The 14,312-nt window shown below is 42.1% G+C and overlaps 1 protein-coding gene across 5 annotated transcripts in view; it reads right to left on the bottom strand.

Moving 5' to 3' along the window:
- znf574 (zinc finger protein 574) overlaps window positions 1-13,843 on the bottom strand; it is a 28,298-nt gene extending 14,455 nt beyond the window's left edge. Inside the window, exons 1-4 of one of the 5 annotated variants that reach the window (XM_061820599.1) lie at window positions 13,828-13,843; window positions 13,259-13,385; window positions 8,482-8,643; window positions 3,291-4,410 (exon numbers count right to left, since the gene is read on the bottom strand). In XM_061820599.1, the coding sequence (XP_061676583.1) occupies window positions 3,291-4,410; window positions 8,482-8,637 (1,276 nt within the window). In that variant the 5' untranslated portion in view covers window positions 8,638-8,643; window positions 13,259-13,385; window positions 13,828-13,843. The other 4 variants (XM_061820602.1, XM_061820598.1, XM_061820601.1 and 1 more) reach the window with 4 other exon arrangements.
- Between the last annotated feature and the right edge of the window lie 469 nt (window positions 13,844-14,312).

Genomic DNA, 14,312 nt, shown 5'->3' on the forward strand with positions numbered 1-14,312 from the left:
GTGTCCATTTTAGCAAGGGATAGACACACAAAGGGATCTCGTTTGATGGGTGTCCTATGTCTGAGATGCACAAAAATGAGCAGGGACCCATAAAACATGGTCAATCTGCATCCATTGACACACAGACTGACAGCATTCACTCCCCTCCAGCTTCTCACATTCTGATGGGCCAATGAAGTGTTATATACGATAGCGTATCGCACGGCTAGTCCCTTAAACTACATACTCTCCTTGAAGTCTTAACTCCCTTTGCACAGTGGTATTTGCACTGGACTATCGCTCTGATGGGTATTCTAACTGCTCTAAATGAGAGAAGACTCAGCATCCTTTTCGCAACTGTGAGTTAAAAAAAATAAACTGTCAATTGACTGTCTGTCTAGTGTTGTACTCAACATGTATATCGTACCAGGGCAGCTCCAACAACCGGAGACAAATTCCTTGTGTGTTGCTTAGCTACCTGGCCAATAAAGCTGACTCTGATTACTTCCTATTTCCAGTCAAGTTAAAAAAAAAACGCCTCTTCCAGTCAGTGTGGGACGAGGGTTCTGTGCGTGCACCCGACTGTGTGGGAGCCGGGAGAACGAAATGACTTCAAAATGCTGACTAGCTTCTGTCTCCTGCAGACACGTTAGCACTGGCTCTGAATCCACAGGTCATTAGGCTGGGTTAGCAAAGTCAGTGTTCAATGCGGTGGATTTTCTTGCGTTGTTAAACAAACTCAGCATTCAATGTACACAACAGTCAGTGTTACCAGCAAGTAATCAATAGCATCGATACCATGGGACAACGCTGTGTGGGTTGCATACAAGGTAACTTGGAGGGCTCCAATATGGATACAGACTACTAGACTTTAACACCTATGTGATTGGCGTGATCTGTATCGGCTGATAATTAGCATTTTATGCTGATCAGCTTTAAGGTCACAATTCTTATGTAAAAGTCGCGTGACTTCTGATGTACTACTGTAAATATCTGACTACCAATAAAGTTATTTAACAAAAATGGTGGTGGTGAGGGACAGACAACTGGTAATGCCTGAATCAGACAACACGACAAATTTGGTTGTTCACAATTACAGTCAGACTGGAACAAAATCTTGAATTCCAATACCACTGCATCTCGCCTTTTACGATCACTGGATTTTATCTTGTCAATTCAAAGGCAACCGGATACATTCGTTTGCATGCAAGCAACATTGCGACGTGTATTTTAAGGACAAAATGTTATGTAACCAAGCAAGCTGGTGCTAGCACTAGCGGTTCTCTGTAAATACGGTGGCGTTATGTCAAATCACGCTCTAAAGTTTTGTGCAAGTGACCATTGTGACAGCCAGAAAGAAAATGAATGGTCTTCTATTATATGACAGGAAGCACATACAGAAATTAATGCATCCACTTTGTGTGACATTTTTGTTTGTGTGCCGTATAATATGTTCCTTGGCTCGATAACGGAAATCAGTCCTTGAGTAAGGTCATGTATTCTACTCAGTCAGGTCAAACCAACATTATAACATGACAGAAATTGTGGGTGCTAACTTACTGTACTTAAACTACTGGATTGTATGCCCACTACACCCACACCAAAACATAAAAGCATGATTCGACAGAACAGCAGGATGTTTACACATAACAGTTACCAATGTGGCGGTATCGTCCGAAATAAAATCAGTGTGTAGTCTAATAAATAGATACATTGCTCCATCTTGTGATCGGGTTGGTGATTGTTTATCTTTTTTTTTTTTAACCTGCAGATCAGCCCCAAAAATCCTGATCATGTAAAAAGGCCTTCACTCGTCAACAGACACCACTCTGAAAATCAGGGAGTTTGAGAAAAATAAAAATTCATTCGAATGCTTAAGGAAAACCTCTTACTATCTAAGAGTAGCCAGAAGGTCCACTTTTTGAGAGTGGTGGTAAATGTCTCAATGGTAAATGTGAGTGGTAAGGATTGAAAAACAGCATAGCCCAGCAAATGACTGAATGCTCATTGTTTACAATGGGACAAATCAAATGCAGTCAAATACAATAATACTGCATAAAAAGAGCTGATACAGTATTATGCATGCTTAAATTACATATAAATTAAAAATTAATTACAATTAATATACATTTAAAATATATTGCACCTCTACATTCTTAATGTCTGGTGAAACTAAAGTACGTCTGAACAAAAAAAGATGACAAAGAAAATAGCTAATAAGTGTTTAATTTAAGAGCTTAGATCTATATATCTTTCTTTGGATTTCCTGACAACAACCAAAATTATATTGAAAAAACAAATACGCTCCCAAGCATTAAAATGAACAATAAATAAATAAATAAAAAATTTAAAAAAAAAAAAAAAAAAACAAGGGTCGTGTCATATTTTCCTTTGTATATGTCTGTCTTACCGGGCGGCATGGTGTAGCAAGGGGTTAGAACGACAGCCTCACAGTTCTGAGGATCAGGCTCAAATCCCGGCCCCGCTTGTGTGAAGTTTGCATATTTTCCTCATGCCTACGTGTGTTTTCTCCGGGCATTCCAGAAACATACATTAATTGGAGACTCCAAATTGCGCTTAGGTGTGATGAGTGCTTATGGTTGAGCCCTGCGATTGGCTGGCAACCAGTCCAGGGTGTACCCCGCTTGCTCCCCGGAGATAGCTGGGATAGGCTCCACCCCTCCCGACCCTTGTTAGGATAATCGGCTTAGAAAATGGATGTGTGGATGGATAAATCACACTATAAATATACTGTATAAAGATGTCAGATTGTATATACACAAACACATCATATAGTATACAGATATGATCTTACTTTTTAAAAATGACGTTAACAATGGGCTAATTACATAATTGTCAGTTTATCATCATTTTATGAATTAATAAAAATAAATTTTTGGAAGTTGTTTTCTCTGTTTTCACTTCACTGCTTCGAGCAATGTTTAAAATGTTTTCCAGGTTATTGTTTTAGTTCCAGTTTCACGTTTCTTCATAAAGGTGTAGTTCAGAAGTCATTTTTGTATTGTGACATCACTAGGTCAGGCAGACCATTGTTCCTAAACCTATTCAATATTAATGCAAATCTTTTGTGTGTAAATAACATTTGAGCTTGACTTGGCTTGAAATCCCTAGATAGCATTTAGGGAGTAGTGAACAAGTGAATAATTCCAAACAATGCCAAACTGTAATGCTAGACCAAAGAAGATCCCGAAGGGGGGTTCTAATCTCGAAAGAGAAATTCCTCATCATTTGTGGAGTGTCTTGGTTTTTAAATATCAGTTAAAATGTCATGCGTGTGCAGTCCACCTTACCTTTGCTGATGATCTTGAATGCCGGCCTGCTCCTCTTTGGGGTCGGTGCATCAGGCTCCTTTGCGGCAGCGGGCAAATAGAGCGGCCGCTTTGAGGCCTGGGTTTCCTCAAGAGAGGATACCATCTCGTCGCCAATCTCCACTTCATCAATGGGCCCGCACTCCAGAACACGGTGCTGTCTACGATGGTATAAGTACTGGGTTGTGTTCATGAAGGTCTCAGTGCAGTAGGAACAGGTGTGGATAGGGTTGTGCAGGTTGTGCTGTGCCTTGCGATGTGCAACCAGCACAGAGGCTTCGTTGAAGCTGGCACCGCACTGGATGCACAAGAAGAGCTCGGCCGGCTGTGCAGAGGTGGCCGGAGCACCGTCACCCTCCTGCCCTTCAGCCGTACTGCTATGTGCATAAGATTTCTCTGATGTGCCACTCGCCACTGTGGCACTTCCCTCGCCTTTCTGACGGTGTTGCTTGCGGTGGTACAGGAAGAGAGTGGTGTTAAGGAAGCTCTCGCCACACACGTTGCAGTGGTGTAGGGCCTCTTCGAAGCCATGAGTCTTGCGGTGGGCCACCAGTTCAGAGACGAGGCCGAAGCAGGAGCCACAGTCCACGCACAGCAGCACTGGATCGGGCTTCGGTTTCTTGATTGCCCCTCTCCTCCTAGGAGACGACTCTTCCTGCACAGATGCCAACGTGACCACTTCAGATGCAATCGGATTAGAACCCTGACCTGAAGAGGTCTCGCCGACTTGCTGCTGTTTCTCCTCGACTCCCGGGCCATCCACTTGGTCAGGTTTCTCACTTGGGTCACCCTCGGCGACAGGCTGAGGATCTTCGGGACACAAACTGGACTGCGGCTCGACATCAGAATCACCCTCGAGGACAGCCTTCAGACAGGTGCCTCCTTTGCGGTGATTTTGCCATTGGTCCAGGCTCTTAAAGAGCTCATCACAGTCCCCGCATTGGTAGAGGATTCGGGGTTGGTCCAGCAACTGAGCTTCACTGAGCTCATCTTCCTGTGCCACGATCTCCCTCTGCTGCATGACATTATCAACAGACTGTTGGACCAGCGGCTGCAATTCCACTTTAATCTCGGGGACCACAGTCTCCTGTGTTAGCTCCGGCTGCAGACAAACATGGATGAGGGTGTAAGAAAAGACAGATCACTACTACTCTTTTAAGTTGCAAGATAAAACGCATCACCAATAATAATGGGTAATAATGTGTAATTGTGGCGTCAGAGATACAATAGATGCTAATTTTTATAGCCTACAGTACTGCTGCAGCTGCGGGAGAGCTTTGAAAAAAAAAAATGAGTGTTGCCTCAGAAAAAATGACAGGAAAACAGATCAACGGATGATTGTTAACAACAAAGTCCTGAAAATTTCGTCAATGTGGAGTTGTGATTTTTTTTTTTGTGGGGGGGGGGGTGTCTGACAAGGCGGCACGGTGGAGCAGCTGTAAAACGTTGGCCTCACTGTTCTAAGGTCCCAGGTTCAATCCCAGAAGCCACCTGTGTGGAGTTTGCATGTTCTCCCCGTGCCTGCGTTGGTTTTCTCCGGGCACTTCGATTTCCTCTGACATCCCAAAAACATGCACTAATTGGAGACTCTAAATTGCCCCTCGGTGTGATTGTGAGTGTGGCTGTTTGTGTCAATGTGCCTTGCAATTGACCCCTCCGTGGATATTGCGCAATCCGCATCACTGACCAGGCCAGAGATCTGCATAAACCACGCCCCTTTTTGCTCCCGCCATTTTCTCAGACAACATTGCATGGTCCAGTATAGGTTTTGTTTGCGTTTTATCGCGTATTTGGGTTATTTAACAAAAAATATGGTTAAGAGGTGTAGTCACGGACTTTGTAATGGTGACGACAGGTATCCTGAAAGGCTAGTTGGTGGAGTTTGATTGGTACCCTTTCCAAAACCGAAAAAGTACGAAAAATGCCTTCGATGGATCAAACTTTGTGGAAGACCGCATCATCAACTAAATCCATCTAATATCAACCGGAACAGATACGTTTGCACGAAGGTATGCCTTATATTTGATTTTCAATACATGTCTCGTATAAATGAATTTGAAGTTCTTCGCTAGCATAACATTGCTACGTGTGAACGATTGACACACTTATTTTTCGTTAAGCTATATTTAGCGATGATTGGACTGTGTCACTTTCTTGCCGGCTCGCGGCCGAAGCTTAACCAGACTGTGTTTGCACAAAGATATGCCCTATATTTGATTTTTAATACACGTCTCGTATAAATGAATGAGACGTTCTTCGCTAGCATAACATTGCTCCGTGTGAATGATTGAATGAAATCAGAAGCATGGCGTCTCTCTCAGTTAAGAATGTATTGTATTTAGAATCTATAATATATCGTTGATTTGAATGAAATCAGAAGCATGGCGTCTGTCTCAGTTAAGAATGTATTGTATTGTATTGGCTGGCCATTTTTACTAATTGTTTGTCTTACGTCAGCACACGTGGCGTGACGTCACTTCAGGAGGCGTGGTTAAGTGCCCTGTACGGAGGGGTCAGTTGGCTGGCAACCAGTTCAGGGTTTACCCTGCCTCCTGCCCGAATGACATCTTGGATTGGCTCCAGCACTCCGCGACCCTCGTGAGGATAAGCAGCTAAGAAAATGGGTCTGACGAGAAAGTTAAAGGCGGACTTGTACGCCCATCTAATTAAAAATTGTATCCCAAAAGAAACACTACAGGTGAGCATTGTTGTTGTTGAAAGGGATTCCAGTTAATAGTTATATGAATGGACTCTCATTACCAATTCCCTAGGCATAAATTGGAATTGGAAAAAATGAAAGCTTTTCCATGGTCAGATTATATGTTTATTATCATATTTTCAGGTTTAGTCTTACATAGTTGTATAAGGTTTCATGTTATGGACAAATTTTGAAAAAAATATTGCAATCAAAACATGAAGAGTAACAGAGAACATTTAAGATTGAAACAATAAAAGAGTTCTCATATCATGATAAATGATATAAGATGAAATGAAAGAAAATATTGTGATTGGATGTTTTTTTCCCCCAATATCACCCCGTGCTATTTGTGCGTTGTGGGAATTTCAAAGCTACTGTAATTTCTCATGAAAAAAAATCCCAAAATATTATCAAAAAGTCAATACAGGTATAAATTCTGAGCCGCTTATCCTCACAAGGGTCGCAGGAGTGCTGGAGCCTATGCCAGCTGTCTTCGGACAGGAGGCAGGGTACACCCTGAACTGGTAGCCAGCTAATCGTAGGTCATACAGAGACAAACAACCTTAGTACTCACAATCACACCTAAGGCCAATTTAGAGTCTGCAATAAATGCATGTTTTTAGGATGTGGGAAGAAACCGGAGTGGCTGCAAGCAGGGGAGACCATGCAAACTCCACACAGGCGGGCCCAGGATTTGAATCCCAGTCCTCAGAACGGAGACAGACGCTCTGACCAGTCAGTGAGGGGTGTCGCTATGGCCAGTCGGGCCACCGTCCGCCCTCGGTATAAAAAAGAAACTCACATTGTATAGTATACAGGTACCTGAGGTTTGTGAAAAAGATGTACGCTTGCATTCCAATATGATTTGTCATGTCTAATGTTACACATTGTGCGGCATCAATCTGAGATTTCTGATCAGTTCGGGGCAGTTCAATCGTTAGTGTAGCATATTTGTTACTGCTGCACCAAACTTCAAAAACTGCTATCCGTGAGAAAATATGGTCCATTTAAAAAAAAAAAAAAAAAAAAAAAAAACTTTGCCCGCAAAATTTGCAAATATGTAGGGCCATGAATGGTCAACTGCGAATGGGCAAGGACACACTGTACATGCAAAAGGCATCAATGTAAACGCTCTCTAACCACCTAAGACATTAGCTATTGTTATGCGGCAACATAACTGAACAAAAGAAGCTATGGCCAATTGAGTTGAGTTGAGTTGCAGTGTTATGTCGAAGCGTAAGGGACTTAACAGCTCCATGTTCCTGGAGCAGGAAGAGTACGATTGATCAATCATCACAGGACAATAGCAATAGGACAGTTCCAACTACTGAATACACCTTTCAGTTATCAGTTAACAGCGCTCCCTGTGTAATACAATCATGGGCAAAATAGAGGATGAGGCACAAGGCAGTTAGAGAGTTCATTACTGCAGCGATTCAGAAGGCCTGAGCTGATGTGAGCGCGTATGTAAACGGAGCATCTCGCACATCAGTCTTCCCGGTGACCTCATTACTGGCCGTGGCCGCCTGTTCCGAAGCCCCGCCACAATTATTGCTATCTCGTCAATATGAAACCTTTTGCAAACAGGAGATTAAGGAGCACTTGTAGTGTCATTGTAAATAAAATAAAATAAAAAAGGCACTTACGACGTGAACTTTTTCTGAGGGCCTGATTTTGTCTGTGGATACAATTTCAGACTAATGTTATCAACATCTGTATCCCTATAAAATGGGAGAGTGCCTTTAACCACCAGGATATTGCAATGTTTTTATTCCCTACTTAAGTTACTCTTGAATTATGTGCGTTATTTCTAAAAGGGGACATACATTTAACCTCCGGAAATCTTAGGGATATGTTACAAACCTGTAATAGGTGAAAATCTGCAATATAGAGACCCCTACCACATGCTTTGTTTAAAAATTTAATTTCAATAAAATGCACTTATAAATAATGAAAACACTTGTTAAGAACATCCATCCATCCGATTTCTGAGCGGCTGATCCCCTCAAGGGTCGCAGGAGCGCTGGAGCCTATCCCAGCTATCTTCAGGTGGGAGGCGGTGTACACCCAGAAATGGGCGCTAGTCAATCTCAGAGCATGAGCAAACAACTCACATTCACACCTACGGGCAATTTATTCTTCAATTAATGCATGTTTTTTGGGACATGGAATTAAACCGGAGTTAAAAAAATAATAATAATAAAAAGGCTCATATAAAAAGGTCACCAGTATGCCTACTGAGTATGATGTATTTTACTTAAACATTTTGTCATATTGGAAGAATACTGATTCTGGATGGCTCTGGAAAATGTATACCATAATGGTCCATTTACATATCGTATTGATGTTTTGTATAATTGCAATGTGATCATGGTGGTATTAAGAGGTGGCTTAAGACAGGTTAACACCCCACTGAAGGCCCAATCATCAAATCTACTGACCCACCACTTCAAAACAAGCTAGTATTTACTGTACCTGCGTCTGGAGCACTGGAACAATAACGGGCGTGACGTGGGATGGGTCTGCCTGGTCTTCCTCGGCCGTGCATGTCATCTGATGTTTGAGCACCTCTTCTAGTGTGTTGAACTCCTTGTAGCAGGGGAAGCACATGTACACCGACTGGGTCTCCATGGTACCCTGCGGAAGTAGACAAGAAAACATCAGTAATGTGTACAGCGATTAAAGATTTAGGTCCTACAACAAAACAAGATTTCCTTTTAATATAAAACCAATTCAATGTCTTTATGTGTGATGTGAATATGCTTCTAGCAACAGTAAATGGTGTAAACCCTCTCCTGACGGAAGACCAGAGTCCCAGATAATCATGCAATGTCACCTGAAGGCTTCTTCGTACTTGTGCGGGGGGCGACAACACTGACGTCATTGCGGTTATCCTACACGCAGTTGGCCTTATTACTCAAACAGAACCCATGCACACAGTTTTAAAAATGTACTGCAATTTTTCCTCCAAGTGAGGGGTGTGCTATGGCTAGAAATGGCTAAGACACAACATTTTGGTAGCTGTTTTTCCCTTTCCTTTCCAGAACAAGGAACAAAGCAACAACAATGGCAACTGTGTAAGTGTCTGCTAGACCAAATGGACCTAAATGACAGTCTGATACATTTAATTATGCTACAAAATTGATCAAGAAGGCGGCGGTGTAGGTCGTGTGTAGAAGCAAGGGGCACGGCGAGTACACCATCACAGCATATGACTAAAACGGACCAATCACGACAGATAATCTCTGCGGCATGATAAGCACTGCAACAACTTTGGCCGTCGAGTGACGCACAAGGGCCACGTGGCCCAATGCTTCAGGCTCAATGCTTTAGTCACGTGATGCAATGCAGGCGTTAACGGCTGCGCAAGCGCAGGAGTATATAGAAACCTTTATGCTGCATTCAATGTCACTTCCTTGAACCAACACCTTTTCTCACTGCCCCCCTTTATTTATTTTTTTGCAGTGGCATTTGTTGCTGTTCAAGAGCCATCTTTGGCTTGGACTCCGCTTACACCGTCGTTTCAACACAATGGGCTCGCAACGATGAGGCTTCCGAGCTTGGCAGGATTTGCATTCCCCTTTGCAGGATTCCACAAGTGCTTTGTGTCGTTAATAACAACATCCCCCTGCTAAACCTGTGAGGCCTGTTAGCGCCTCACCTAAATGGCTGTTAACATCCTGCTTTAGCAAGTAAAAACAGCGCTGCAATAGATTTGAGAACAGACCACAACTGGTCATAAAACAAGGACAAAGGTCTTAATATATGTGCTTAGTGGCTGAAAAAGAGCAACACGGATTCTTACAGTAATTTAAGCATTTTAATTACTACAGAGGAGAAAAATGGTTGCATGAGATAAAACGACAAAGAAAATTATTATTTGTGGCATCTTAAATATCAACTGTACTTGAGCAACAGTGTCTTTTGTGTTATCTGCTTTTAACCACATTTTGAGGAAAACAATACACAGGCAGTGTGGTGTTCTAAATAAAGAACTGAAAGACTTTATCCATTCATTTTCTACACGGCTTTTTAACATGAGGATCAGAGATGAGTTGGAGCCCATCCAAACTCATTTTGTCCCTGGATTGGTCACCAACCAACCGCAGGACATATATCGCGGGGACTGGCTGGAATATCTCCAAGGAAAAAAAACAAAAATAAAACATGTTTAATGAGCCATTAAAACTACATTGCCAAATAGACCTAGCCATTTTCCACACATGCACACACACATACCTACAATGAAAAACATAAGTATTTGAACACCCTGCTATATTGCAAGTTCTCCCACTTAAAAATCATGGAGGGGTCTAAAATTTTCATCGTAGGTGCATGTCCACTGTGAGAGCGATAAAGAAAAATCCAGAAATCACAATATATGATTTTTTTTAACGGTTTATTTGTGCGATACAGCTGCAAATAAGTATTTGAACAACTGAGAAAACCAATGTTAGTATTTGGTACAGTAGCCTTTGTTTGCAATTACAGAGGTCAAACATTTCCTGTAGTTTTTCACCAGGTTTACACACACTACAGGAGGGATTTTGGCCCCCTCCTCCACACAGATCTTTTCTTGATCAGACAGGTTTCTGGGCTGTCACTGACAAACACGGAGTTTCAGCTTCCTCCAAAGATTTTCTATTGGGTTCAGGTCTGGAGAGTGGCTCGGCCATGGCAGAACCTTGATATGGTTCTTACAGAGCCAATCCTTGGTTTTCCTGGCTGTGTGCTTTGGGTCATTATCAGGTTGAAAGACCCAGCCACCACCCATCTTCAATTCTGAGGGAAAGAGGTTGTTCCCCAAAATCTCACAATACATGGCTGCGGTCATACTCTCCTTAATATAGTGCAGTTGTCCTGTCCCATGTGCAGAAAAACACCCCCAAAGCACGATACTACCAGCCCCATGCTTCACAGTAGGGATGGTGTTCTTGGGATGGAACTCATCATTCGTCTTCCTCCAAACACGGTTAATGGAATTATGACCAAAAACTTCAATTTTGGTCTAATCTGACCACAAAACATTCTCCCATGATTCCTCTGTATCATCCAAATGGTCATTGGCGAACTTAAAAGGGGCTTGACATGTGCTGGTTTAAGCAGGGGAACCTTCCATGTCATACATGATTTCAAACCATGATGTCTTAGCGTATTACCAACAGTCACCTTGGAAACGGTGGTTCCAGCTCTTTTCAGGTCATTGACCAAGTCCTGTCATGTAGTCCTGGGCTGATTCCTCACCATTCTAGTTAATAGGTGTTCAAATACTTATTTATAGCTGTATCACACAAATAAATTGTTTAAATTATTTTTTAAAAAATCCTACATTGTGATTTTTAGATTTTTCTTTTTAGATTATGTCTCTCACAGTGGACATGCACCTATGATGAAAATTTCAGACCCCTCCATGGTTTCTATGTGGGAGAACTTGCAATATAGCAGGGTGTTCAAATACTTATTTTCTTCACTGTAAATTGGGGCAGGCTAATTGTATCTATTTTGGGAGTGGGGGGGGTGACCATTTTGATATAGGTTTCCGCTTGACTGTGACAATATTAACTCACTCTTCAGTAATAACATTTGTTTGTACTGAAAGACTTGCATAGTGTATAAATATTCAAACTGTCTCTACAGTGTGACTATTTTATTTACGTTGAAAGCAGCCAGACTAGCCCAAAGTACCAGTCCGAGTGAGACTGTAACACTCACCCCATACTCTTTTAACTCCTCTCCGTGACGTACACACATTTACAGTAAACTAAGCCACTTAAGCAGCTACGCTAGTAGACCATCTAAAAGAGATGGATTTGCGGGCTGTGGGGATACTGATCTAGCTACCACCATAAGTGCATTTAATGACAAATAATGCTAAGAAGGCGCTCATGATGGCCTCGTGTTACCCCCCACCCCACTCCAAGGAAGCTAAAGTAGGAATTGAAATCTGACGCAAATATAGGTGTTATGAACTGCAACAAATAATCGGCAAAAAATATGAGAGTAATGAGGAGATTTTAAAAATTGTCCAAATCCTCAGAATTTCAGGCTCTACCTATTCACAGATTTTGGGAATCTTCCATGAAAGCAGAATACTGATATTTGGGTTTAATTTAGATATGGCCTTTCCAAACATCTGCTTTTACTAATGACAACGATCAACATTTTTTGACTAATTTTCTGACGACAGGGACAAAACCAGAAACTGAATCAGAATGAATTTGTCCATTTTCTGCACTGTCAAGTTTAAACAATGTCCTGTTGAATCTGTCTGAATAAACAGTGGAAACTTTTTTTTAAAAAATTAAAAAAAAATTGTAGAGTATTAAAACAATCATGGAGGAACGTGTGTACGGTTGACATTTGAAATTCAGTTCTTTTAACAGCCACATTTTGAGGAAAAAGTGAAAAAAGACGTGTATAAAGGGACAAAAAACTTCCTCTAGTGAGAACAATTCAGTGTTTTGTATTGCACATCATAAGAGCCCATATACATCCATATGGAAACGAAAACTTTCCCAAATTCACCTTAATGTCCTTTATAGTCCACTCAGTATACTTTGTAGTTATAATAAGGTAAGAAGCGGTTACTTTAAAGCCAAATCGTGAGTCGGGGCCTTTATGTAACGTTTAGACACTATTTCAAAGCGTCAACACTTCCCTCTTTTAGCCTTTCGTTAACGTGGTTTTAAATATATTGTAAAAAAATATATGAGTATGGAAAACAAAATTATAACGAGGGGCTCATTTCCCCAAAAACCAAAAGTAACATGTTCGACGCCGACTAACAGCGAGGGGCTGTTAGAAGCCGCCACGTTGAACGGTATGTGGACTAAAACCGCGGAGCTAAATGGCCTTGCGGTCAGGAGCAATATAGCTAACGGCGTGGTGACTGGATAGCTTCAAAAGCTAACGAAACGAAGCCATCTTTTGACATGTTAAACCATTGCAACAGGAGAAAATTACTAATTCCCCGAACCACTGTCGCTTCCTTGTCGATGTTCGACAGTCAATGAGAAGAAGAAGAAAGGGGAGAAGAAGAAGAAAAGGAACAAGAAGAAGACCGAGGAGAAGAAGAAGAGAATCCTTAAGACAGAGGGCGGGTTAGCCTTCTTCGGTGGTGTAATGGCGGCGACAGTGAAAACGCAAAGAACCGTCGTCCCCACCGCGGTGATATTGCACATGTATGAACGCACAGGAGGAATAGGTATCACAAAAATGTGAAATAGAAGCGAATAAATGTCGATTAACTCACCGCGGCTTGACGTTACGTTGTGACGTCGAGGCTGGAAGGGGAAATAGGACAACAAGTTTCGTTGGAAGAAGCGCGTCGCTGATTGGCCCACGTGCTGTACTTGGGCCACCAATAGTGTTTGTGGACACTGAAATTTGGAGGCGAAAAGCGCGCTCAAACATGGCGGAAGCGTCAAAAATTGCAATCGATCATTTCCAAGGTCAAACACAATTCACGTAATAACAACAATAGCACATAAAGAACACAGGACACATTAAGGTGATAATAAAGGTATCATATACTTGAAATAATATAAAAGAATATAGTTAGATTCCAAACAGAATGGAAAACAGTTTATGAATACTAGGTAACTGAACATAATCCAAGGACAACAAACCAATAGTATTCTGGCATACTACAGCAACATGAGGATGGGAACAAAAGGAATCATTACATTCAGAAGTGGTAGTAAATTACAATACCATTGAAAAGTTGTTCCCCCCGAACTCTATCCAAGAGTCACTGATGGTGCAGTCGTACACACACCTGACTTTGTGTGTATCCATCCATTCACCCATCAATTTTCTGACCTGCTTATCCTCAGGAGGGTCATGGGAGTGCTGGTGCCAATCCGAGATGTCATCAGGCAGGAGGCAGAGTACACGCTGAACTGGTTGCCACCCAATCGCAGGGGACACTGAGACAGACAACAGTCACAATTACATCAAAGGGCAATTTAGAGTCTACAATTAGTGCATGTTTTTGGGATGTGGGAGAGAACCGGAGTGCCTGGAGAAAACACAGGCAGGCACGGGGGGAGAACATGCAAACTCCGGGGCGGGTTATGAACCCTGGTCCTCAGAACTGAGGCCAATGCTTTACACCTCCACCTTACACCTTGGTATGAAATTCCAAACATAGGCATAGAGCGGGAAGTGTATTCCCTCCGAGCGGTTGGAAAAAGTACTTACAACCCATCATTGCTGCCGTTACAAGACTACAAAACCCATTGTCAACAGGGCAGTCAGGGTAAAGGTTGCTGTCCAGTTGAAGCACATGATCTGGTTGCTCTGGT

Source organism: Syngnathoides biaculeatus, chromosome 5 (assembly GCF_019802595.1).
Source record: "Syngnathoides biaculeatus isolate LvHL_M chromosome 5, ASM1980259v1, whole genome shotgun sequence".
In the NCBI taxonomy this organism is placed as follows: Eukaryota; Metazoa; Chordata; class Actinopteri; order Syngnathiformes; family Syngnathidae; genus Syngnathoides; species Syngnathoides biaculeatus.